Source organism: Doryrhamphus excisus, linkage group LG11, assembly GCF_037039965.1.
Source record: "Doryrhamphus excisus strain RoL-2023G ecotype Guam linkage group LG11, RoL_Dexc_Guam_v1.1, whole genome shotgun sequence".
NCBI lineage: Eukaryota > Metazoa > Chordata > Actinopteri > Syngnathiformes > Syngnathidae > Doryrhamphus > Doryrhamphus excisus.
Window position 1 is genome coordinate 4,698,434 of NC_136367.1, and position 27,253 is coordinate 4,725,686.

Below are 27,253 nucleotides of genomic sequence, written 5' to 3' on the forward strand. Positions count from 1 at the left end.
ATGGCTGTTTCATACCTTCAGCCGGGGGTTTCCCTTGTTGTGCGCACACGTGGATAGGTGGCGGGCACACACGCTTTTGACAGAACATGTTGATTGGTTCAAAATGGTTGCTGCCTCTTGTAGGAAAAAGGAATGGCTATTTTTAGATCAAGGGGTAGCTGGGAGAGAAAGACTGAGGAGGGCGATGTGTGTGTGTGTGTGTGTGAGGAGCACTGCAGTTATGAAGGAGGTCCCCCCCCGTACCCCCCTCCCCATTACACACGTTTACAGCATGTGATGCTCCCCTTTTTCACTTCTTTTGTCTTCCTCTATCTCCCCTTCTAGTCTCTGGTTGTGTCTCTTTAAGAGCTGGCCTGGGTGTGCAAATGTCAGCACTCTCCCATTTATTTGCCCACAGCAACGTCACACACGCTCATGCTTACCTCCACACCCCCCCCCCCTGCCTAAAAACGTCGCCCTTCATTTTACTTTTCATAACTTTCCACCCCGCCATCTTTTATCGCTTCTCGCCCACCCCTTTTCACGCCGATTTAGCTTGCCGCCACCCCTGCCTCTCATTTTTCAGCATAATTTCCATCTTTTACACCATTCTTGCTTCACCTATCAGCTAACAACACCCCCACCCCCCCACACACCCCCACCCCATCCCGTTCATGGATCATGGCACTTCATTGGAGCACCATCGTGACATTTGCAGCCTCGTCTACAACTTGTTTTTCATATCACTGGTTCATCATATTCACTGGCAGCAGCTCAAAACATCTTAGGCCGTGCAGTTTTTAATCACACATTCCCCCATTTTACACTGTAAAGAACGGAATTAACATTTATTCATTCATTCATTCATTTTCTACCGCTTATCCTTATGAGGGTCGTGAAAATGAATAGCAAAGCTACCGATCCCTCCTGCTACATCTTCATATTCTCAGGAAGTTTTTTAATGAGTTTATGAGCAAGAGCAAATCAGTCGGGGCATCTTGTGGGGTTTGATTTCCTACTAAATAAGGCAAAGCTACCGATCCCTCCTGCTACATCTTCATATTCTCAGGAAGTTTTTTAATGAGTTTAAAAATATTCTCAGGAAGTTTTTTAATGAGTTTATGAGCAAAAGCAAATCAGTCTGGGCATCTAGTGGGGTTTGATTTCCTACTAAATAAGGCAAAGCTACCGATCCCTCCTGCTACATCTTCATATTCTCAGGAAGTTTTTTTAATGAGTTTATGAGCAAAAGCAAATCAGTCGGGGCATCTAGTGGGGTTTGATTTCCTACTAAATAAGGCAAAGCTACCGATCCCTCCTGCTACATCTTCATATTCTCAGGAAGTTTTTTAATTAGTTTATGAGCAAAAGCAAATCAGTCAGGCATCTAGTGGGGTTTGATTTCCTACTAAATAAGGCAAAGCTACCGATCCCTCCTGCTACATCTTCATATTCTCAGGAAGTTTTGTAATGAGTTTATGAGCGAGAGCAAATCAGTCGGGCATCTAGTGGGGTTTGATTTCTTACTAAATAAGGCAAAGCTACCGATCCCTCCTGCTACATCTTCATATCCTCAGGAAGTTTTTTTAATGAGTTTATGAGCGAGCGCAAATTAGTCGAGGCATCTAGTGGGGTTTGATTTCCTTCTAAATAAGGCAAAGCTACCGATCCCTCCTGCTACATCTTCATATTCTCAGGAAGTTTTTTAATGAGTTTATGAGCGACAGCCAATCGGAATTAACATTTAATTGTATTCAAATTGTACGACTTCCTGCTTTACAGGTTGTACTTGAATGCATCTTCATCAGTGTCAAAAGTGTCGTGTGGTCATGAAATGTTCTTCTTCTTCTTTTTCCGTCTTTGTAGTGAGCGACAGCTGTTTTAGAAACCTCGCAGAGGACCGCAGTGGCGTAAACCTCAAAGATCTGGTCCACGATCCATCACTGTGAGTATGAGCTGATTGATCATAATGACTCAGATGCTAACTCATTCACACGTCATTTTTTAAAATTATTTATGAAATGAAAACAGCGTGTGTTTGTGTGTGTGTGTGTTTGTGTGCAAACAAAGACACTAAAAATATCTCTTTAGCACAACATGTCGGGGCTCTGTGTCGCCCTGTGGAGGGAAATTCCCAGCATGCTTGGCAACAACAGAAGAGCTGCAGAGCTCCTCTGTTTCAGGATGGCTGCAGGAGTCGTTAATTTCATAAAGAGGAGGTGAAATCTGCAATTGTTTTTATGAACAAGGATGTGGAGCGTGAAAAGGAGCATGAATTAAAAAAAAAAAGTATCATCACTATAAACGCAACTGAAAGAGATCCAACACACTAAACGATGCTTTCATGGTGGCTGCCATGTGCTTTAGAACACATGAAAGATTGATATTGGAGTGAATAACACTTTTATTAATGATCTTTTTAAAATTGCATACAACACACATCGCCTTTTTAAGAACCTCCTCTTGTTTGCCCGGGTCATTCTCATTACATCCATTGATTTGCTGGCGTGTCCACAGTGTCGGCATCAGAGCGGTGTCGGCGTTCTCCTGCTTGAGGGACCCTGAAGTGGTCCTTGCTTGTCACATCTTTTGGCAGCAGGTCCACTTCAAGGCTCATGTACTCGTGTGTGTGTGTGTGTGACGGGGGAGTTTGTGCCATGTTGTGTTTGTCATGCAAGACCGAGTGGCAGATTGTGATCAGGATCTCATTATGGCCTCTTAGACTAGCCTCTGTTGTTGTTATTATATCATAGGACACGATACAAGGTTACAAAAAAGACCGGAGAAGATTAGGTTTTAAATTTAGACCTGCGTTGGTAGCAGGGATGCTTAGAACTGAGATTCTGTGGACTGTTTTTTATGGCCAGGTTTATTCGTTTTTACATTTATTATCATTCTCATTGTCTTATCGGGCTTTCAATGGTCTATCTGTTGTTCTTTATGGGGATGGGTCACAGAAGGACAGTTCCTTTTTTAATAAAAATAAACAAAAAGGCGTTCTTGCTCACTGCACGGTACATGCGATCGCTCCTCCCACAAACTGATTAATGATATCCAGCAAACCAAAACGCATGAGGAGGAAGTGTCGAGTAGAGTCGACATAATCATATAGGCGCCAAGACGCTCCAGGTCGCCATTTTGTCCACCTCCTCCTAGCAAATCCCGAGAGCTTCTCAACTTATTTCTAAGGGAGGGCCTGTCGGTCACAATATCACTGTTGTTGTGTCCCTGGGCATCTAGTGAGGTTTAACTTCCTACTAAATAAAGCAGAGCTACCGATCCCTCCTGCTACATCTTCATATTCTCAGGAAGTTTTTTTAATGAATTTATGAGCGAGAGCAAATCAGTCGGGGCATCTAGTGGGGTTTGAGTTCCTACTAAATAAGGCAAAGCTATCGATCCCTCCTGCTACATCTTCATATTCTCAGGAAGTTTTTTTTTAATAAGTTTATGAGCGAGAGCAAATCAGTCGGGGCATCTAGTGGGGTTTGATTTCCTACTAAATAAGGCAAAGCTACCAATCTCTCCTGCTACATCTTCATATTCTCAGGAAGTTTTTTTAATGAGTTTATGAGCGAGAGCAAATCAGTCGGGGCATCTAGTGGGGTTTGATTTCCTACTAAATAAGGCAAAGCTACCGATCCCTCCTGCTACATCTTCATATTCTCAGGAAGTTTTAAATGAGTTTATGAGCGAGCGCAAATCACATATAGACAAACATATAGACAAACCAGACCATTCACACTCACATTCATACCTATGGACAATTTGGAGTCACCAATTAACCTAGCATGTTTTTGGAATGTGGGAGGAAACCGGAGTACCCGGAGAAAACCCACGCATGCACGGGGAGAACATGCAAACTCCACACAGAGATGGCCGAGGGTGGAATTGAACTCAGGTGAATGGAATATTTTCATAGAAAAATACACCACCTTGTAAATACAGTTTTAATACTATTGGAGCCCTTGTGATAAAATAACACCCCTATAGTCACCTTTATACTTGTATTACCCAACATAGTAGACATAATAAGAGAAATTAAGGGTTTTTTTTTATTCCGAGCTTCTTGCTGTGGCTAATGTAACTTTACTGACACCTAGTGACCAATTTGAAATAGTACATGTCAACATGTCTTTTAATACGATTCTTTTTTTATGCTTGAAAATGCATAATTTATAGCCAGAAACAAATTATACCAATATCTTATTTTTATGCCAAAATCTGCAGATAATATCATTTAGGCGGGGTACACCCTGGACTGGTGGCCAGCCAATCACAGGGCACATATAGACAAACAACCATTCACACTCACATTCATACCTATGGACAATTTGGAGTCGCTAATTAACCTAGCATGTTTTTGGAATGTGGGAGGAAACCGGAGTACCCGGAGAAAACCCACGCATGTGCAGGGAGAACATGCAAACTCCACACAGAGATGGCCGAGGGTGGAATTGAACTCGGGTTTCCTAGCTGTAAGGCCTGTGCGCAAACCACTCGACCACTGTGCAGTTAGTAGTAAGAAAATACATAATATATACATTACATATGAGATGTTTTGCTGTCCAGTTAAAAGCTACAATATGCTACGTTTGTGATGCGGTGATGCTGGATTACGGATTGGAGACAAAACTGAAAGGTTGACCTGAGAGTTAAGTTGCAGCCATCTGTTACCTTAGTGTGTGTATTTCATCAGCGTACACACACACACTTTGGGGCTTGAACTATAAACTATGACTACAGCATCTCCTAGGAACACACACGCACAATCAGTCAGGTCGCCCAATTTGGCGTTCAAGGGCATCCAGAGGTTGTCATGACAAACGAAACCCACAAGACACAAAGATGACAGGATGTGCACGTGCCCTACTTTTTACATTCATTTTTATGTTTTGTCCTTTTTGGATGGATTGATGTTTTCCGGGTTTGTTTTCATGGAAACTCCGGTTTCCTCCCACATTCCAAAAACATGCTAGGTTAATTAGCGACTCCAAATTGTTCATATGTATGAATGTGAGTGTGAATGGTTGTCTATATGTGCTCTGTGATTGGCTGGCCACCAGCCCAGGGTGTACCCCGCCTCTTGCCCGAAGACAGCTGGGATAGGCTCCAGCACCCCCCACGACCCTCGTGAGAATAAGCAGTAGAAAATGAATGAATGTTTACTATCATAGATGACTATTAAGGTGACTATAGGGGTGTTATTTCATGTCTAGAGGGCTCTAATAGTGTTAAAAGCCATATTTAGAAGGTCATAACCAGGTTTTCTATGCTCTCACCATGAAAATGTCCACATTTATGAATAAGAAATCACACTTTACGGGAATAATTTATGTGCCCTGTGATTGGCTGGCCACCAGTCCAGGGTCTACCCTGCCTCTTGCCCGGAGACAGCTGGGATAGGCTCCAGCACCCCCCACAACCCTTGTGAGAATAAGCAGTAGAAAATGAATGAATGTTTACTATCATAGATGACTATTAAGGTGACTATAGGGGTGTTATTTCATGTCTAGAGGGCTCTAATAGTGTTAAAAGCCATATTTAGAAGGTCGTAACCAGGTTTCTATGCTCTCACCATGAAAATATCCACATTTATGAATAAGAAATCCCACTTTATGGGAATACTTTATGTGCCCTGTGATTGGCTGGCCAGTCCAGGGTGTACCCTGCCTTTTGCCCGAAGACAGCTGGGATAGGCTCCAGGAACCCCTGCGACCCTTGTGACGATAAACGGTAGAAAATGAATGAATGATGCAATATTCAATATTGAATACAATATTCAGTGATGACATCATTGTCTAATTTGCATAGTTGCCCATGATGCGGAACTCTGTGACTGGTAAAACATAGCCACAAGTCCAAGTCCAAGTGAATATCGCAATAAATAATAGATGATTGACATGTGATTCCTGTGTTTGCTGGACTATTTTAAAGCACACGTTGAGTACAATCATGGGAATGGGACCCCTTGCTGAGCACTCAGAGCTCCCCCCTCAAGTCAGAGGGAAGATGTGTGCTTGTCCGCCCCTCCCTTGTTCCCCCCATCAGTTGAGAGGCGACCCCTTGAGAGCTCCCCTACATATGGATGGGCTGTAATGGGCTGGATGCCACTACGAGGAGCATGTGTGTGCGTGCATGTATGTGCCCTCACAATGCACTGTGTGAAAAAGAAAGGGAACGTGAGACTGAGTGCCCCGTGCGGGGAGCTTGTTTATTATTAATAAAATCACCCTGGCAGATGGGTTTCATCTTAAAAGTGTCCCACAACCACTGAGATTTGCTACACACACACACACACACACACACTTTTCTCTGAGTAAGTGTACCCATAACGGTGTATCTCCTGGCGCTCTCACTCTTTTCACTCTATGTCTCATTCTGCCTTTATCCTCTCACACTGCTTGTCTTTTATTCATAGAAAGATTTGGACGTCCAGGCTTTCAGGCCCAGACTACGATACCGCACAGACCACTTCACTCTTCACTCTTTCTCCTTTTTCCCCACATCAGGGTTTTTCCACATGGCCGACACTTTGAATATGAGTTTTTGTTGCTTTCTGATGCTTATAGACTGATTTCATTGTGGGCACATGTAGTTATAGAGCGCTTTAATCTGTCACGCTTAACATATATTCATGTCTTGTCATGGCCACCGTGTTCTCAAAAGCAGTTAGGAGGATGCTCCATGAAAATGGAGCAATGTGCAATTTGTGGAAGTGCTGACAAAATATAGAATGAAATGACTGAGGTTGGGCTGTACGGTGTCCGAGTGGCTAGCATGCAGACCTCACAGGTAGGAGACCAGGGTTCAATTCCACCCTCGAACATCTCTGTGTGGAGTTTGCATGTTCTCCCCGTGCATGCGTGGGTACCGGAGTACCCGTTTTCTCCCACATTCCAAAAACATGCTAGGTTAATTGGCGACTCCAAATTGTCCATAGGTATGAATGTGAGTGTGAATGGTTGTTTGTCTATATGTGCCCTGTGATTGGCTGGCCACCAGTCCGGGGTGTACTCTGCCTTTCACCCAAAGACAGCTGGGATAAGCTACAGCACTCCGCGACCCTTGTGAGGAAAAGCGGTAGAAAATGAATAGCAAAGCTACCGATCCCTCCTGCTACATCTTCATATTCTCGGGAAGTTTTTAATGAGTTTATGAGCGAGAGCAAATCAGTCCGGGCATCTAGTGGGGTTTGATTTCCTACTAAATAAGGCAAAGCTACCGATCCCTCCTGCTACATCTTCATATTCTCAGGAAGTTTTGAATGAGTTTATGAGCGAGAGCAAATCAGTTGGGGCATCTAGTGAGATTTGAAATCCTACTAAATAAGGCAAAGCGACCAATCCCTCCTGCTACATCTTCATATTCTCAGGAAGTTTCTAATGAGTTTATGAGCGAGAGCAAATCAGTTGGGGCATCTAGTGGGGTTTGATTTCCTACTAAATATGGCAAAGCTACCGATCCCTCCTGCTACATCTTCATATTCTTGGGAAGTTTTTAATGAGTTTATGAGCGAGAGCAAATCAGTCGGGGCATCTAGTGGGGTTTGATTTCCTACTAAATAAGGCAAAGCGACCGATCCCTCCTGCTACATCTTCATATTCTTCAGGAAGTTTTTAATGAGTTTATAAGCGAGAGCAAATCAGTCGGGGCATCTAGTGGGGTTTGATTTCCTACTAAATAAGGCAAAGCTACCGATCCCTCCTGCTACATCTTCATATTCTCAGGAAGTTTTTTAATGAGTTTATGAGCGAGAGCAAATCAGTCGGGGCATCTAGTGGGGTTTGATTTCCTACTAAATAAGGCAAAGCTACCGATCCCTCCTGCTACATCTTCATATTCTTGGGAAGTTTTTAATGAGTTTATGAGTCAGAGCAAATCAGTCGGGGCATCTAGTGGGGTTTGATTTCCTACTAAATAAGACAAAACTACCGATCCCTCCTGCCACATCTTCATATTCTCAGGAAGTTTTGAATGAGTTTATGAGCGAGAGCAAATCAGTCGGGGCATCTAGTGAGGTTTGATTTCCTACTAAATAAGGCAAAGCTACCGATCCCTCCTGCTACATCTTCATATTTTCAGGAAGTTTTGAATGAGTTTATGAGCGAGAGCAAATCAGTCCAGGCATCTAGTGGGGTTTGATTTCCTACTAAATAAGGCAAAGCTACCGATCCCTCCTGCTACATCTTCATATTCTCAGGAAGTTTTTAATGAGTTTATGAGCGAGAGCAAATCAGTTGGGGCATCTAGTGAGATTTGAAATCCTACTAAATAAGGCAAAGCGACCAATCCCTCCTGCTACATCTTCATATTCTCAGGAAGTTTCTAATGAGTTTATGAGCGAGAGCAAATCAGTTGGGGCATCTAGTGGGGTTTGATTTCCTACTAAATATGGCAAAGCTACCAATCCCTCCTGCTACATCTTCATATTCTTAGGAAGTTTTTAATGAGTTTAAGAGCGAGAGCAAATCAGTTGGGGCATCTAGTGGGGTTTGATTTCCTACTAAATAAGGCAAAACTACCGATCCCTCCTGACACATCTTCATATTCTCAGGAAGTTTTTAATGAGTTTATAAGCGAGAGCAAATCAGTCGGAGCATCTAGTGAGGTTTGATTTCCTACTAAATAAGGCAAAGCTACCGATCCCTCCTGCTACATCTTCATATTTTCAGGAAGTTTTGAATGAGTTTATGAGCGAGAGTAAATCAGTCGGGGCATCTAGTGGGGTTTGATTTCCTACTAAATAAGGCAAAGCTACCGATCCCTCCTGCTACATCTTCATATTCTCAGGAAGTTTTTAATGAGTTTATGAGCGAGAGCAAATCAGTCGGGGCATCTAGTGGGGTTTGATTTCCTACTAAATAAGGCAAAGCTATCGATCCCTCCTGCTACATCTTCATATTCTTAGGAAGTTTTTAATGAGTTTATGAGTGAGAGCAAATCAGTCGGGGCATCTAGTGGGGGTTGATTTCCTACTAAATAAGGCAAAGCTACCGATCCCTCCTGCTACATCTTCATATTCTTGGGAAGTTTTTAATGAGTTTATGAGTCAGAGCAAATCAGTCGGGGCATCTAGTGGGGTTTGATTTCCTACTAAATAAGACAAAACTACCGATCCCTCCTGCCACATCTTCATATTCTCAGGAAGTTTTGAATGAGTTTATGAGCGAGAGCAAATCAGTCGGGGCATCTAGTGAGGTTTGATTTCCTACTAAATAAGGCAAAGCTACCGATCCCTCCTGCTACATCTTCATATTTTCAGGAAGTTTTGAATGAGTTTATGAGCGAGAGCAAAGCAGTCGGGGCATCTAGTGGGGTTTGATTTCCTACTAAATAAGGCAAAGCTACCGATCCCTCCTGCTACATCCTCATATTCTCAGGAAGTTTTTAATGAGTTCATGAGCGAGAGCAAATCAGTCGGGGCATCTAGTGGGGTTTGATTTCCTACTAAATAAGGCAAAGCTACCGATCCCTCCTGCTACATCTTCATATTCTTAGGAAGTTTTTAATGAGTTTATGAGTGAGAGCAAATCAGTCGGGGCATCTAGTGGGGGTTGATTTCCTACTAAATAAGGCAAAGCTACCTGCTGCATCTTCATATTTTCAGGAAGTTTTTAATGGGTTTATGAGCGACAGCAAATCAGTCGGGGCATCTAGTGGGGTTTGATTTCCTACTAAATAAGGCAAAGCTACCGATCCCTCCTGCCACATCTTCATATTCTCAGGAAGTTTTTAATGAGTTTATGAGCTAGAGCAAATCAGTTGTACCAAATTTATCTGTAGCAGTCCAAATGTATCAATGGCAGGCCGCATTAAATAAATAAATGAAAGAATATGGGAAACACTGAAGTGGTCCAGTGCAAATCCACGCGTATTGACGGCTAAGCTAAACGCTGCAAGCCCAGCCAGCAACCACCTCAACCACCAAAAATACCATCCGTGATGGCAACAACAACAACATTTGCAAACATTCACTGGTTGCAACACAAACTCCCTCACACGCACACACTGGTGATGAACGCCACGGCGACGAGAAGCTTCAGACAGGAGGGGTTGCCTAGGAAACAGTGGGAAGGAACCCTCGTTATTTGTGTTGAGCATATTTTCATTTGGGCTGAAACAGAGCGCCATAAAAACCCCAGGAGAGGGAGAGAGGTGATTTGTCTTGACAGCTCCTTTACTCTCCCGAGGTGTAACACACACACACACACACACATACAATATAGGGCGAGTGTTTGAGTCCGCTCAGATCCACACAAACTTGCATACGTACAGAGATGGCCATCCTCCCTCCAAAGCATCAGTGGAAGTAAATCACTTGTGCCATCACTGAAATGTCAGCAAAGGAGTGTGTGTGTGTCAGTGTGTGTGTGTTCTGGGGGGGGGGGGGTAGTACCGCTCTTGGTAGTACCGTATATGCTTTTGGAGGGAAAATGGACCTTTTTAAAGAGTCTCCTTTATCGCATATAAGCTTGTGTGTGAGTAAAAGTGTCTGAAAGGCTTAAAAATGAATGTTCCCCGAGTTGGTTGGGGGGGTGTAGTGGGGGTTGGGGGGGTATCATGGTGTTTAAGTGGCCGTCACAGAGGGGAAACATGATGCACTTCTCTTCCAAAAATAGCACATGCTAAAAAGGAGGGGTGGTTGGTTACATAAGAGGTGTCTGTGCAAAGCCTTCACCTTGAGCCTTAGGGTTGTTTTGGGATGGGGAGGGGGGGAGGTGTCATTATCAGAGTGACCACAAGAGGTCGCAAGGGCTCGACAGCATCAGGACAAGCAGTTTCTTCTTCAGTGGGCTGTCCTTTGGAAAATCCTTCTGGGGGGGAGATGTTCAAGGGCATCCTGTACAATATTTTGTTTTCACTTTAGTGTTGTGTTTATGTTCATGTTTAAGTGTGGAAGTGTCAGCTTTGTGTTATAGATGACAAATAAGTCAAGCATCAATCTTTTTTTTTTTTCATTCAGCCTTCTCCATCGCTGCCCCCCACCCTCCTCTCACCCACCTTCAAAAAACAACTCAAAACCCATCTGTTTAAATTAAGGATAGTTTTTAATGTCTTGTTTTTAGCTATGAATGAATGTATTTATATTGTATTTTAATGCATCTTTTACTTTGTTTTTTTACTCAACTCTATTTTTTATTTTTTCACTGTAAAGCGTCTTTAAGTACTCTGAAAAGCGCTATACAAATAAAATATATTGTTATTATTATTCATTAATTCATTTTCTGCCACTTATGCTCACGTGGGTCGTTGGGGGTGCTGGAGCCTATCCCAGCAGGGTACACCCTGGACTGGTGGAGTTGTCGCTGTGACTGACTTGTAGCATAATTCAGCCTTTAGTTCCCCTACACCAGGGGTGGGCAAACTACGGCCCGGGGGCCACATGCGGCCCAGCAAGCGTTTGAATCCGGCCCGCCAGTTGCTTTCTAAGTATTTCAACTTTTAACATACAAACTGGCAACATGACTTGCAAGTCTTATTTAGTAAAAAAAAACAACAAAACTGTCAAATTAAATGACGTAGTTAGATGTGGTGTGATGTTTAAAGTGCTCCTGAAAAAAGGGACATGAAAACATACAGCTGAAAACTCACAGATAAAATTAGACAAAAAAAAATTCAAGGAAAATTATAAGTATAAAATAGTGTGTGTGTTAAATATATATATATATATATATATATATATATATATATGTTCTGGCCCCCCCGGACAATTTTGTTTCCTCAATGCGGCCCACGAGTGAAAGTATTTGCCCACCCCTGCCCTACACTCAACCACTGGAACTGTCCGGTGCTGATCAGCCAATCGCAGGGCACATAGAGTAAATTCATATTAAATCATTCATTTTCTACTGCTTTTCCTCACGAGGGTCGCGGGAGTGCTGGAGCCTATCCCAGCTGTCTTCGGGCGAGAGGCGGGGTACACCCTGGACTGGTGGCCAGCCAATCACAGGGCACATATAGACAAACAACCATTCACACTCACATTCATACCTATGGACAATTTGGAGTGGCTAATTAACCTAGCATGTTTTTGGAATGTGGGAGGAAACCGGAGTACCCGGAGAAAACCCATGCATGCACGGGGAGTGTATTTTTATTTTTATTTTTATTTTTATTTTTATTTTTATTTTTATTTTTATTTTTATTTTTATTTTTATTTTTATTTTTATTTTTATTTTTATTTTTATTTTTATTTTTATTTTTATTTTTATTTTTATTTTTCACACCTGATTTTGAGGTATAAAGTGCAGTAATTCTTCTATTTATTATTTTTTGTGTCATTGTCATTATTTAAGGTACCAACTAAACACCAGTTCCTGTTTATACTTTATCATTATTATTATTTCCAATGAGAAAAGTTATACTTATTGTCTTGTTTTCTTCTTTTTCTCAGGTTGGGTGGTATGATTGTGGCCTACAAGATAGTACCAGATGAAATAGATGAAATTAAGGTACATTAGCATTTTCACGAATATAGCACCAATTTTACCCACATGCGTTTAATGTGTGGACCTTCATGTACCAACAGGAAACTCTAGTGGACTGGTGCGATGAAAAGGAACTTAACCTCATTTTAACCACGGGGGGCACCGGGTTTGCTCCAAGAGACGTCACACCAGAGGTGAGTTCACTTGTTGTTGTTTTTTCTTGTAACTTTGACACTTTGTCTTTTTTATTGCCGGGTTATTGAATGAACTACAAAAATATAATAATAATTAGGAATGAGGAATTTTATTATAATTTAATTACAGTTCAAAGTGTGAGTTTGGAGGTATTTTTTTTTATCTGGTCTGTGTTTAGAGGTTGCTTATTTAAGAAAAAAAAAACAGACAAAGCTCTCCTGTTGGGTTCTGAACACAAACCGTTTTTGCTGACACACACTTGCTTACACGTGTGTGTGTGTGTGTGTGTGTGTGTGTGTGTGTGTGGTGATGATTAACATATAATTAGCCCCAACATCCCATGGGAAATAAAGAGGCTGAAGTCAAATCCTTACAGATTCTTTTTTTTTTTTTTTTTTGCGTAATGTGGCATCTTGTAAGCAATTAAGCCATAATGGGTGGCAGGTGTCAGTACATTTGTGTCGTGTATGTCGAGTATTTCTTGTATTACTCGTTTATGTTTTCTATTTTAAGAGGTTATGTTTTGATATTTCTTTATTTGTTATCAAAATATCATTTGGTGGTACAGTATGCAGTATTTGTACATGCATTGTACACGTGATTTTAGCACACAACTTGACTTATACTGCATGATTATCCTCCGTCTCCAACACACACACACACACACACTCACACACACACACTCAACTTGGCAGGAGCTGAGCTTCAGCAGTATCGCCGGCCATCATCAATCACGTTAGACAGCAGCAATCTTCCTGGAAGGAAAGAAAGAAGGGAGAGTAGAGGAGACGTGTAACGGTTTCTGATAATAGCAGCTATCTGGTTTCACCCCGTACTCGGTAGTGGACCGACACATCTCTTCATCTCCATGTGTGCTCACGGGGGTTTAAGATACACCTTGTGACTGTATTTGGTCTTCATCAATAACAAGAACCTTATACTTCCTCCAGGTGTCGTCTGAGTTTATCTCACAGGAAATGTGTAAACTGGGAAGTCCCAAATATATGTACAAGGAGTTGTATGGTATTCAGATCTAATGCAGACCATTAGAAACAACCTCCAGGTCAACATATGTAAATAATATAAATGAGATTGGGAGCTTGGTGAACTTGGACATCCTGGCTTTTAGCCTATTTAGCCGTCCCAGGTATCTTTTTATGCTTTTGTACAGTTGAATAACTGTCATGTGTTATGTTAAGATACTGAAAAAGATTCATTAATTCAAGTGGAAAAATATGTGCAATACTACCTTTTGTTTACTGGACTGGTGGCCAGCCAATCACAGGGCACATAAAGTATTCCCATAAAGTGGGATTCCTTATTCATAAATGTGGATATTTTCATTGTGAGATCATAGAAAACCTGCTTACCACCTTCTAAATATGGCTGTTAACACTGTTAGAGCCTTCTAGACATGAAATAACACCCCTATAGTCATCTTAATAGTCACCTAATATAGTAAACATTCATTCATTTTCTACCGCTTATCCTCACAAGGGTCGCGGGGGATGCTGGATTCTATCCCAGCTGTCTTCAGGCAAGAGGCGGGGTCCACCTTGGACTGGTGGCCAGCCAATCACAGGGCACATATAGACAAACAACCATTCACACTCACATTCATACCTATGGACAATTTGGAGTCACCAATTAACCTAGCATGTTTTTGGAATGTGGGAGGAAACCGGAGTACCCGGAGAAAACCCACGCATGCACGGGAAGAACATGCAAACTCCACACAGAGATGGCCGAAGGTGGAATCGAACCCGGGTCTCCAAGCTGTGAAATCTGAGCGCTAACCACACGACCACAGTGCAGCCCTGATGTATATTTATTCTGAACAGCACCTACCACTTTTATATTTAGATTCGTATTCCTTATTTTTATTATTTTTCCTTATTTTTTATTTTTACGTACTTATTTTTTAATTACTTATTTTTACTACAAAATACAACTTGGCATGTTGTTCCGAGTGACTTGTAGTCCGGAAAATAGTTAAAATAATGAAAACTAAGCATAATGAGATTCATTAGCTTATGTATGTTTGCCTAATATTGAGATTAGTATGTGTGTTATATAATAATAATAAAAAATAATAATATACAAATATTTTATACATTGAAAAAACAAGCTAATCATTTTGTAGGTTCATTGATCGTCTGTCCTATCAATCAATCTTCCTGTTGTCCAATCAGTCTCTTTATATGACAAACTATATGGATCATACAGCTATCAGTAACCCCCCCAACACTCTTCCTCGGTCCCTCCTACACTCCTTCCCATCTCTCTCCTGAGTCAAGGCCCACAATACCCATCGGTGACTTGTCTTCTTTGAAGTCTTTTTTTTTTCCTTCTTCCCGCCCTCCTTCATGCTAATGGTGCATTTGAAGTGTCACTCAAGTCAAGGACAACTTAGCACTCACACACACACATATACACACACAGCTGGAGGAGAAGACAATATTTCCTCCATCTCTCTGGAAGCAACCCAGCGCCTCAAGTAATATAACATAAATGTACGCAGAAGACCCTGAAAACTTCTGTTGCAGGAATAAAAAAATAGTACAGTACCTTGTGTCTCATTAGGATATTTACTGTAATTACTAGACGGTCCCTCAATCCTTCTTGGTAGATTGGGAGGTCATGTAAGGGTTGTACATCCTTTAGACGGCGCAGTGGATGAGTGGTTTGTTCATGTTCACCCCGAGCATACGTATGTTTCCTCCCACATTCCAAAAACATGCTAGGTTAATTGGAGACTCCAAATTGTCCATAGGTATGAATGTGAGTGTGAATGGTTGTTTGTCTATATGTGCCCTGTGATTGGCTGGCCACCAGTCCAGGGTGTACCCCGCCTCTCGCTCGAAGACAGCTGGGATAGGCTCCAGCACCCCTCGCAACCCTCGTGAGGATAAGCAGTAGAAAATGAATGAATGTTTACTATATCAGGTGACTATTAAGATGACTATAGGGGTGTTATTTCATGTCTAGAGGGCTCTAACAGTGTTAAAAGCCATATTTAGAAGGCCACCACCAGGTTTTCTATGATCTCACCATGAAAATATCCACATTTATGAATAAGGAATCCCACTTTCCGGGAATACTTTATGTGCCCTGTGATTGGCTGGCCACCAGTCCAGGGTGTACCCCGCCTCTCGCTCGAAGACAGCTGGGATAGGCCCCAGCACCCTCACGACCCTTGTGAGGTTAAGCAGTAGAAAATGAATGAATGTTTACTATATTAGGTGACTATTAAGGTTACTATAGGGGTGTTATTTCATGTCTAGAGGGCTCTAATAGTCTTAAAAGCCATATGTAGAAGGTCGTAATCGGTAGAAGCGGTAGAAAATGAATGAATGAATGAAATTCTGCAGGCATAGACTCTATCGTCTTGTAGGGTGGAGTTAAAATTGCCAATACGTCTTGTTTTGTCCTTCCTCCAATAAGCTTCCTCCAATCATCCATTCAAACAAACACCAAACAGCATGATGGCAATAGCATGAAACATATTGGCATACAACAGATGAATAATCCAACACGTCCACACAAATGTACATTTGTATGGACTTGTATCTACTGACTCCATCCACAGGAAGAGGAAGAGGAAGAGGATGAGGGAAAGCTAAGATGCAGACAGTTTGTTCAGCTACGATGCCACTAATGCATCCCTCCCTCTGTTCTGTCATTTCTCCAGGCCACTAAGGAGGTGATAGAGCGTGAGGCTCCGGGGATGTCGCTGGCAATGTTGATGGGATCCCTCAACGTCACACCACTAGGCATGCTTTCCAGGTCAGAAACTCCCTCGCTTTTTTTTTTTTTTTTTAATCCCTGCCACAAACGAAGTTATGTTCATTCTGCGCCCGTGAGTCAGTGAAACATGCCGATCGTTTGTTTTGCAGCTCGGCCAGGAAGGAATCAGCTTGTTTTTCCTTTATACATTTATACAAATGCGGTAAGAGTATGACGGTGACGAGCACCCGTGAGTCCCGATGCAGTGACAAAAAAACTCAAATTACGAAATAACCTTGCAACAATATTTTTGCAGTATTTTGTCGGTGGAAATTTTCCAAAACATTCCATTGAAATTGTATACATGCGTCTGATACTGGCAAATATGAGTACCATTGCAGTCGTGCATGTAATTGTGCACATGGGAGTATAATAAATATATTATGTATATTTATATTTATATTTATATTTATATTTATATTTATATTTATATTTATATTTATATTTATATTTATATTTATATTTATATTTATATTTATATTTATATTTATATTTATATTTATATTTATATTTGTGTTTGTGTTTGTGTTTGTGTTTTTTTATTTTTATTTTTATTTTTATTTTTATTTTTATTTTTATTTTTATTTTTATTTTTATTTTTATTTTTATTTTTATTTTTATTTTTATTTTTATTTTTATTTTTGTTTTTGTTTTTGTTTTTGTTTTTGTGTTTATTTATATTTGTGTTTGTATTTGTATTTGTGTTTGTGTTTGTATTTGTGTTTATATTTTTTATTTATTTTTATTTTTATGTTTATTTTTATTTTTATTTTTATTTTTATTTTTATTTTTATTTTTATTTTTATTTTTATTTTTATTTTTATTTTTATTTTTATTTTTATTTTTATTTTTATTTTGTGTTTGTTTGTTTTTGTGTTTGTTTATATTTATATTTATATTTATATTTATATTTATATTTATATTTATATTTATATTTATATTTATATTTATATTTATATTTATATTTATATTTATATTTATATTTATATTTATATTTATATTTATATTTATATTTATATTTATAACAATGTAAAACTTCAAAAAGTTTTTTAAAGGCAATAACATTAAAATACATTCAAACAATGTAAAGTACCACTCATAATTCATTATATCTAGAATATGTTACGTAGTAATTCTAGTAGTCCGATTTGAATCAAACTGTACATTTTTGCTGACATTTGGATTTGTGTGTAAAAGTTAACATTATAATACATAAAAGGTGATTAACATTACGTTAGTGTTGTCTTGGTACTGTACGTATGTACACAGGAATATTGCTCGATATTTTCCAGTCGTATTTATCTCACTGCAAAGTTTAAACAGGATGTTTTTATACGGCCATGAGGATTGCCGTCTTCTTTTCAGCATATAAAACAGCATCTAATCTTCTTTTTCAAAGCATTTTCACTATAGTCACAGCTTGTTAATGCTTTTCAAGTTTTCCCTATTTTCAAAAACTTCCCACGCTCGACATACAAGTGGGCATGTCAAATCTCCAAATAAGCGTTGCGCCTCTGCCTTTAAAGCTTTTTCCATTCCCACATCGCTTGATGATATTTACTTTTCGACTGCTTTCAATTCGCTGATTCATCGACTTCCTCCTCTTCTCATCGGCTAAACCAGAGCGATGGGCTCTTCCAGGATTACCTGTTGATGTCTGGGTGGGAATTGCAGATGTACGAATACATTTGAACGGGTGTAAATTCCAAAAATGGGAAGGAAGTGTGACGCAGAGATAGAGATAGTGGAGTCTCTCGAGACAATAGGGAGGGTTGGCAACTGCACAATGTGGTGCTCAAAATATTTCCTCCAAGATTGGCAGAGCTGCAGATATACTTAGAAGCCGTGTACCATTTTTAGATTCAGCTACAACTAATTATTTTAGCTTAGCTCGGAGGATCCAAGATGTATTTTATATTTATATTTATATTTATATTTATATTTATATTTATATTTATATTTATATTTATATTTATATTTATATTTATATTTATATTTATATTTATATTTATATTTATATTTATATTTATATTTATATTTATATATATTTGTGTTTGTGTTTGTGTTTATAGTTTGTGTTTATATTTATCTTTATATTTTGTGTTTATATTTATGTTTATGTTTATATTTATATTTAGTGTTTATATTTCTGTTTATATTTGTATTTATATTTATATTTTGTGTTTATATTTATATTTTATATTTATGTTTATGTTTATGTTTATAGTATGTGTTTATATTTATATTTATTTTTTGTGTTTATATTTATATTTTTTATTTATGTTTATGTTTATGTTTATAGTATGTGTTTATATTTATATTTTTTATTTATGTTTATGTTTATAGTATGTGTTTATATTTATATTTATATTTTGTGTTTATATTTATAGTATGTATTTATATTTATATTTTGTGTTTATATTTATATTTATATTTTGTGCTTATATTTATGTTTATGTTTATATTTTGTGTTTATGTTTATAGTTTGTGTTTATATTTGTTTATATTTATATTTATATTTATATTTATATTTATATTTATATTTATATTTATATTTATATTTATATTTATATTTATATTTATATTTATATTTATATTTATATTTATATTTATATTTATATTTATATTTATATTTTGTGTTTATGTTTATAGTTTGTGTTTATATTTGTGTTTATATTTATAGTTTGTGTTTATATATGTTATGTTTATGTTTGTTTATATTTATTAGTATTTATATTTATATTTATATTTATATTTATATTTATATTTATATTTATATTTATATTTATATTTATATTTATATTTATATTTATATTTATATTTATATTTATATTTATATTTATATTTATATTTAGTGTTTTGCTTTTTGTATGGCGTGTTCCTGCTTCCATGTTTCTTGTGGGTTTGTGTATTCCAGACCTGTATGCGGTATCCGAGGCAAGACGCTCATCATTAATTTACCAGGAAGTAAGAAAGGCTCCCAGGTAGGTTGATTACTTTTTATTGCATTAAAATGAATGGAAATTTGGTTTATGGTTTTTACAATAACTTTACTCCAAAATGGTTTGATGGTGCTATCTGTCGGCAAAGAAGAGTGCTAGCAGAGGACTTAAGTTTCACGGGTAATTTCACTCAACATTTTCCAGCAGGACGATGCTTTGACAAGACGTAACGTTTGGTAACTGCATGTTTTCTTAGTATAATAGATTTCTTCAGGTGTTAGGTACATTCTCTACCACTTATCGGGGGGAAGCAGTCTCAGTTGGGAAGCCCAGACTTCGCAGTCCGATCGGGGGGACACCAAGGCATTCCCAGGCCAGCTGTGAGGCATAATCCTTCGAGCGTGCCCTAGATCTGCCCTGGTTATAATATGGGCTAATAACTATAAAAGCAATCTTCACTCGCTAAATGTACTGCAAAAAAAGGTCAGTAAGGATAATTCATAATGCCGCCTACAGAGAACATACTAACTCCTTATTTCTAAAATCACAAATACTTCAACTTACTGATATAGTTCATCTTCAAACAGCTAAAATAATGCATAAGGCTAAAAATAACCAATTAGCTAAAAATGTCATCCAATTCTTATTAACTTGAACTATATTAGGAAAGCAGGAAGTGAACAAATGTAACAGTTACTGATTGTAAAAGTACCAGATGGAGGGGTAGGATTTAATAAGCTTTGCTTCTTCCTACTCCTTTTGGACATGTGGAACTGTGAACTGATTATGGGATGCATTCAATTGTAATCTGATGCATGTTCAAATGAAATAAAACCATTACCATTACCATTACCATTACACTGATGCCTCCTGCTACGTGTTCTTATTCTCTGGCAGTGTGAATATCAAGGGTGGACTGGTATCGCCAAATCTCCTTATCGACCTCCACCTACCACCTTCCCTCACTCCAGAACCCTGAGATACTTACTAGATTGTGTGTATACTATGTACACGCTATACAGTATACGTATGGATTTAAATAGAATACGTGTCTTTGTATACTCATTGGAGTGATTCATTGACTGTATTTGGAAAAAGCGTGGATCACAGTCCATGTGTGGGCTCGTACTGCGTGTGATGTTTGCACGCACGTGGGAGCGTATTTGTTTTAATGTCTGATTCCATGCGCTCAGATTTATTTTTGATTTTTTTTTCTCCATGCTCTGCCGTGATGACCGAATCTGTCTTTGTCTCATTGTACAAATTTCATTTGAACATGCATCAGATTACAATTGAATGCATCCCATAATCAGTTCACAGTTCCACATGTCCAAAAGGAGTAGGAAGAAGCAAAGCTTATTAAATCCTACCCCTCCATCTGGTACATTTGTTCACTTCCTGCTTTCATAATATAGTTTTTTAAAATTTTTATTCATGTATTTTTTATTTTTTGTCACGTACCAAAGTACAAGGTGATATGACCATACAATGACATAATGGGTACCATTGTGACTGTCAATACAGTTGTCAATACAGTTACTATGGTAACTGTATTGACAGTTACTTAACATGTTTTTCCGCAACCTAATTTTCCAAAAAATTATTTATTCTTTTTGTGTGTTTTTCACAATAGTATGAAAGGTCAATTTTATGCTGCTCACATGAAATAATTTTTCATGTTTATTCAACTTTCGTTACTATGGTACCCATTATGGCATTGTATGGTCGTATCACCTCGTACTTTGGTACTTGACATAAATAAATCAATAAATCAATAAATCAATAAATCAATAAATCAATAAATCAATAAATCAATAAATCAATAAATCAATAAATATATAAATATATAAATATATAAATATATAAATATATAAATATATAAATATATAAATAAATATATAAATATATAAATATATAAATAAATATATAAATATATAAACAAATAAATAAATATAAATAAATAAATATATAAGAATAGATGAATAGATAAATAGATAAATAGATAAATAGATACATAGATACATAGATACTTAGATACTTAGATACTTAGATACATAGATGAATAAATAAATAATAACAAACACTTAAACTATAAGTTTTTTATTAGTAATATAATATAATAAAAATACTTAAACTATAAGGTTTTTTTATTATTATTTATCAGTTACCCCATGCCCCACCCATTTTTTTACTAATAAAAAAGTTTTTTATTAGTAATATAATAATAAAAAACTTAAACTATACGTTATACGCTCGCATCTTCCCGATCGATGTTTACTATCGCTATATCAGTGACCCCATGACCCACTCAAGAGATCCTCCCCTCATTGCAGACACAGATGGGCGGAGCTATGTTTATATTCTCTGATATTGAGAGATATCGCCAAATTACAAATTATTATTGCAAATTACATTGCATCCCTAACGTTTTTTTTTTTTTTTTATCGCTCTTATGCTAGGTGGTGGTTATCATTCATTATAGACGGGCAGAAGCAATCACATGAATAATATCACACATCAGACTCGGTCGCTGGTGTGTGTGCTCATGCATTAGCCATCAGAATCATCGTACTTGATTCCGTAGCGGAGAGCTAACACTTGTCAAACGAACCACACTGTATCATCGTTAGAGTTCGCCCTTATAATGGCGGAAATTGTATCCTCGCTTTGTGTCCCGTCTTTCTTAGTGGGTGCTGTCTGTCATGCAGAGGTCCTCTTCGTCATCATCACCTTCACTTTCATTCTTCTTCTTCTTACTCGGCCCTGCATTGACTTCACGAGAAGTATATCTAGGATGCTTCGCTTTAGTGTTCTTGACAGTTACTCCCCTCCAGGACAGAGCAGAGGTACCCAGAGATACCCCAGCATGCAATGCAGGCAGTACACAAATCAAAATCAACTTTATTTGTATTGCACTTTTCCTGCAAAGACATGCAAAGACATGCGGTCTAGTGGTTAGCATGCAGACCTCGCAGCTAGGACACCAGGGTTCAATTCCACCCTCGGCCATCTGTGGAGTTTGCATGTTCTCCCCGTGCATGCGTGGGTTTTCTCCGGGTACTCCGGTTTCCTCCCACATTCCAAAAGGCTAGGTTAATTAATTGGCGACTCCAAATTGTCCATAGGTATGAATGTGAGTGTGAATGGTTGTTTGTCTATATGTGCCCTGTGAATGGCTTGCGATCAGTCCAGGGTGTACCACCTGTTTCAATGTCGGTGCACAGGTGCTTAAGTGTCACAGTCAAAATCCAAGGTTTAGGACTATAATAAGTCGTGAAACAGCAAAAAAAAAGCCCAAGACCATCACACTACCACCATCATATTTTACTGATTTTTTTTTTAAAAGTGAAAATTTAACCTTCAAAATTTTTAGCTTGGGCTGCACGGCGTTCGAGGGGTTAGCGCACAAACCTCACAGCTAGGTGACCAGGGTTTGATTCCACCCTCGGCCATCTCTGTGTGGAGTTAGCATGTTCTCCCCGTGCATGCGTGGGTTTTCTCCGGGTACTCCGGTTTCCTCCCACATTCCAAAAACATGCTAGGTTAATTAGCGACTCCAAATTGTCCATAGGTATGAACTCTGGAGCTCGGGCTAAGCTGCCTTTTCAATGTCGGTGCACAGTGGATTAAGTGTCACAGTCAAAAATCCAAGGTTTAGGACTATAATAAGTCGTGAAACAGCAAAAAAAAATCCCAAGACCATCACACTACCACCATCATATTTTACTCTCCGGGTACTCCGGTTTCCTCCCACATTCCAAAAACATGCTAGGTTAATTGGCAACTCCAAATTGTCCATAGGTATGAATGTGAGTGTGAACGGTTGTTTGTCTATATGTGCCCTGTGATTGGCCGGCGACCAGTCCAGGGTGTACACCGCCTCTCGCCCGAAGACAGCTGGGATAGGCTCCAGCACCCCCTGCGACCGTCATGAGGAAAAGCGGTAGAAAATGAATGAATGAATAAATTATTATTATTATTATTATTAAAAGACCCGTGCCGGACATTTAAAAACCAGTAAGAGAATCTTAAAAGCAAAGAGTATTAGTATTAGGTACTGTGGATAAAATGACAATTCAAGACTTGCAGGGACGGAAGAAGGAGTCAGGAGTCAGGAGTCAGGAGTCAGGAGTCAGGAGTCAGGAGTCAGGAGTCAAGGTCATATTTTGAATCCAGACTGCTTAGAAGACAAATGGCGGTGTTGCAAACTCATTTGCGAGTTGTGTGGATACAGTGAAGCTTTGGCTTGATTAATAATGTATCTTTTCGGTGCTTAAAATATACAGGAAGATAAATAATTTCACAGATTAGCTTTTCTCTGAGGAGAGAGGAGAATGGAGTGTTTAGCATGGCGGAGCAGCCGACGGCATACTGACACATAAAGTCAGCAACCAGAAAGCAAAGCACAGATTGCAGAAAGGAAACAATATGCTCAAACGGGACAAAAATGGATAGCTAATAACTTTTATGTATTTATAGGAAATGTCAATATAGTTATAGTTTTAATGGTTTTGTTGTGTCCATGACAGGAATGCTTCCAGTTCATCCTGCCGGCGCTGCCCCACGCCATCGACCTCCTGCGTGACGCCGTGGTGAAAGTAAAGGAGGCGGCGGACGAGCTGGAGGACCTGCCGTCGCCGCCGCCGCCTCTCTCGCCGCCACCCAACAGTTCGCCACGGCGTCAGACGGAGGACAAGGGCGTGCAGTGCGAAGAGGAGGACGAGGAGAAGAAGGACAGCGGCGTGGCGTCCACAGAGGACAGCTCCTCCTCCCACATCACCGCAGCATCCATCGCTGCCAAGGTATAAATGACACTGAGGGAAATAGCGCGTTAAGAGCGGTGATGAGTTTATTTCATTAATTATGCTAAATATTTTAATCTAATTAATGCATCATGGCACGACACGGCGCTCTGTTATGACGACAGATGGCGGCACAGAGTAGAGTCTGACGTTCTTTTATAACTTTATTGTGACATGAACACATCAACAACAGTACAATGGAACGCCAACTGCTTAGCTGCATAACACATTTTGCACTATATATGGTAATGGTAATTAATGGTAATGGTTTAATTTCATTTGAACATGCATCAGATTACAATTGAATGCATCCCATAATCAGTTCACAGTTCCACATGTCCAAAAGGAGTAGGAAGAAGCAAAGCTTATTAAATCCTACCCCTCCATCTGGTACTGTTACAATCAGTAACTGTTATATTTGTCCACTTCCTGCTTTCCTAATATATAGAGTTTTTTTAATTTTATTTATTTATGTATTTTTTATTTTTTGTCATGTACCAAAGTACGAGGTGATATGACCATACAATGACATAATGGGTACCATTGTAACTGTCAATACAGTTACTATGGTAACTGTATTGACAGTACAGTTACTATGGTAACTGTATTGACAGTTACTTAACATGTTTTTCCGCAACCTAATTTTCCAAAAAATTGTTTATTCTTTTGTGTGTTTTTCACGATAGTATGAAAGGTCAATTTTATGCTGCTCACATGAAATCATTTTTCATGTTTATTCAACTTTTATGTTTTTCAACTTTCAGCTTGTCATGTTTATTGTCAATACAGTTACTATGGTACCCATTATGTCATTGTATGGTCATATCACCTCGTACTTCGGTACGTGACAAAAATAAAAAATAAATTAATTAAATAAATAATAACAAAAAACTTAAACTATAAGTTTTTTATTAGTAATATAATATAAGAAAAAAACTTAAACTATAAGTTTTTTTAATTATTATTTATCAGTGACCCCATGCCCCACCCGTTTTTTACTAAAAATGTTTTTAATTAGTAATATAATAATAAAAAACTTAAACTATACATTTTTTTTATTATTTATTTATTTTTTATTATTGTTTTAATTTATTTTTTTTATTTTATTTTTGTCATGTACCAAAGTAGGAGGTGATATGAGCATCCAATGCCATAATGTGTACCATAGTAAGTGTCAATATAGTGATATATATAGCACATCATGACTGGTCCTATGTATGTAGCGTTACATACATTGTTTTGGTCAAACAGGTTTTGTGGCTCTGAGTTGGGTTTTAATTTGGTGGAAATGGGCCCAAATGGCTCTTGTGATGATAAAGGTTGCTGCCTTTGGTCAAAAAATTGCAGTTTTGAATATGTGTTCTTACACAAAGATACAAATTTCATCTGTCTCCTCCATCAAATGTGTACATCTATCGATAAATATTTGAATCCATTAACATATATATGATGATATATGCGGTGCATCTGTCAACATAAATTCATCATGTGTCTGCATCATGTTGTGTACCTGTGTGTGTCTTGTGTGTTTACATGTTAGTCCTCAACGTGTGGCATCCAGTAACTCCATTCCATCCCATCATGCCATCCTCTTTGACAGGATCCCAGTCACAAGTACACGTGGGTAAGACGCCCCCCCCCCACCCCCCATACTACAACAATGCTATTTTGCCATATCCATATGTGTGTATGTGTGTGTGTACATGCATATGTGTGTACTATACTTATGTAAATATACACGTGTGTGTGTGTGTGTTTTCAGATCCCAGACTCCATCATCTCACGGGGTGTCCAGGTGTTGCCAAGGGATACGGCCTCTCTCAGCACCACGCCCTCAGAGTCGCCTCGCGCTCAGGCCACATCCCGCCTCTCTACCGCTTCCTGTCCCACGCCCAAAGTATGTACATACACACTGCGGCGTCCAAGTTGCCATACGCACTACAGTCGTTCTTCTCCTGGACTAAAACCATTACCATGACAACTGAACATTTGTGTTAGCATTTAGCATCTGTCAACACGGTTTTGAATCATATGATTAACTCGTGTTGGCATGCTAACATGTGTGCTAACATATCTCTTCTAAGGATTTGAAACCAAAAAAAAAAAAAAAAAGCCGACGGGCAACCCCTCTTTCTTTCTTTCTCTCTTTTTCTCTCTCTCCTTCACCTCGTGTGTCAGTGTCACATCGCTATGTGTCTGGCGGACAGCAGGCAGGTGACATGGGATTTGAAAAGGGGTAGCCATAGCAACGGGAGGACAAGGATGTCAGTGGAGGGAGGGAGACAGAAGGCTTTCTTTGTCCCTCCAGTTTGTCGAGCTCTGTTAACCCTTTGCAATAAACGCCGAACCACATATAAGTGTTGCAACTCTGCATTCGGTTTAAAGCCATAACGGTGGACTTTAGTCTTCGGACTTTGGTCCTAATGGCCCAAAATCCATCGCCTACTTACTTTGAGATGTCAGTGAGTGTCCCTGCATGACCCGTTCATATGCCCACAGCATTACTCAGCCAATGACGTGTGTGCTCATGTGTGCATGGCAGACAACCGACAGCCCCCAAGGCTTTTTTTGAGGTATAGCTGCTGTAGGTTCATTTTTTTTTTTTTCTTGAATCACAGCGACAAGCTGACATATGTTCCCTGAAAATCCCCCTCGTTGCAAGCGGCTGCTGACAGTGTGTAAAGAACGTCCCCCCCCGAGACGGAAGCATTCAGGTTCTGTTCGTTGATGCATTTTGTGCGCCACCTTGAGCTGCGTTTGTTGTTTGTTTGTTTGTTACGCTATGTGGCGGTTTTCGAGAGGTAAAGGTCTTAATTGGGTATCCGGCTACTGCTGATGCACAAAGGCCTGACACCCCCGGGGGTCAGGTAAGGTAACACTATTGACGGCAAAGTTGCTGTTATTGCAAGTACACTCTTATTTTGCATATGTCAAATGGGGCCAGTCATGTAAAGCTTGTGTGTTTGTGTGTGTGTGTGTGTGTGTTTCCAAATGTAGTCTCCAACAACCATGGCTACACATGCATACCCGCGAGCATAAATATATGCTAAATAAGACATGCTTCGGGGAGAAAGTGTCCATTTTGCTGCCTAATGCAGCGCACAGCGTACAAAATGCA

At 39.0% G+C, this 27,253-nt stretch overlaps 1 protein-coding gene across 11 annotated transcripts in view; it reads left to right on the plus strand.

The window, feature by feature from the left end:
* Positions 1–27,253, plus strand: part of gphnb (gephyrin b) — a 179,251-nt gene that overhangs the window by 108,635 nt on the left and 43,363 nt on the right. For all 11 annotated transcript variants that reach the window (XR_009119165.2, XM_058046186.2, XM_078794532.1 and 8 more), the window contains 7 exons: positions 1,846–1,924; positions 12,377–12,434; positions 12,512–12,604; positions 16,297–16,391; positions 19,309–19,375; positions 23,863–24,135; positions 25,898–26,032. Coding sequence is in view for 10 of the 11 variants with exons in the window: in XM_058046186.2 (XP_057902169.2) it covers positions 1,846–1,924; positions 12,377–12,434; positions 12,512–12,604; positions 16,297–16,391; positions 19,309–19,375; positions 23,863–24,135; positions 25,898–26,032 (800 nt within the window). In the remaining variant the exon portion in view is untranslated. The remainder of the gene's footprint in view (positions 1–1,845; positions 1,925–12,376; positions 12,435–12,511; positions 12,605–16,296; positions 16,392–19,308; positions 19,376–23,862; positions 24,136–25,897; positions 26,033–27,253) is intronic.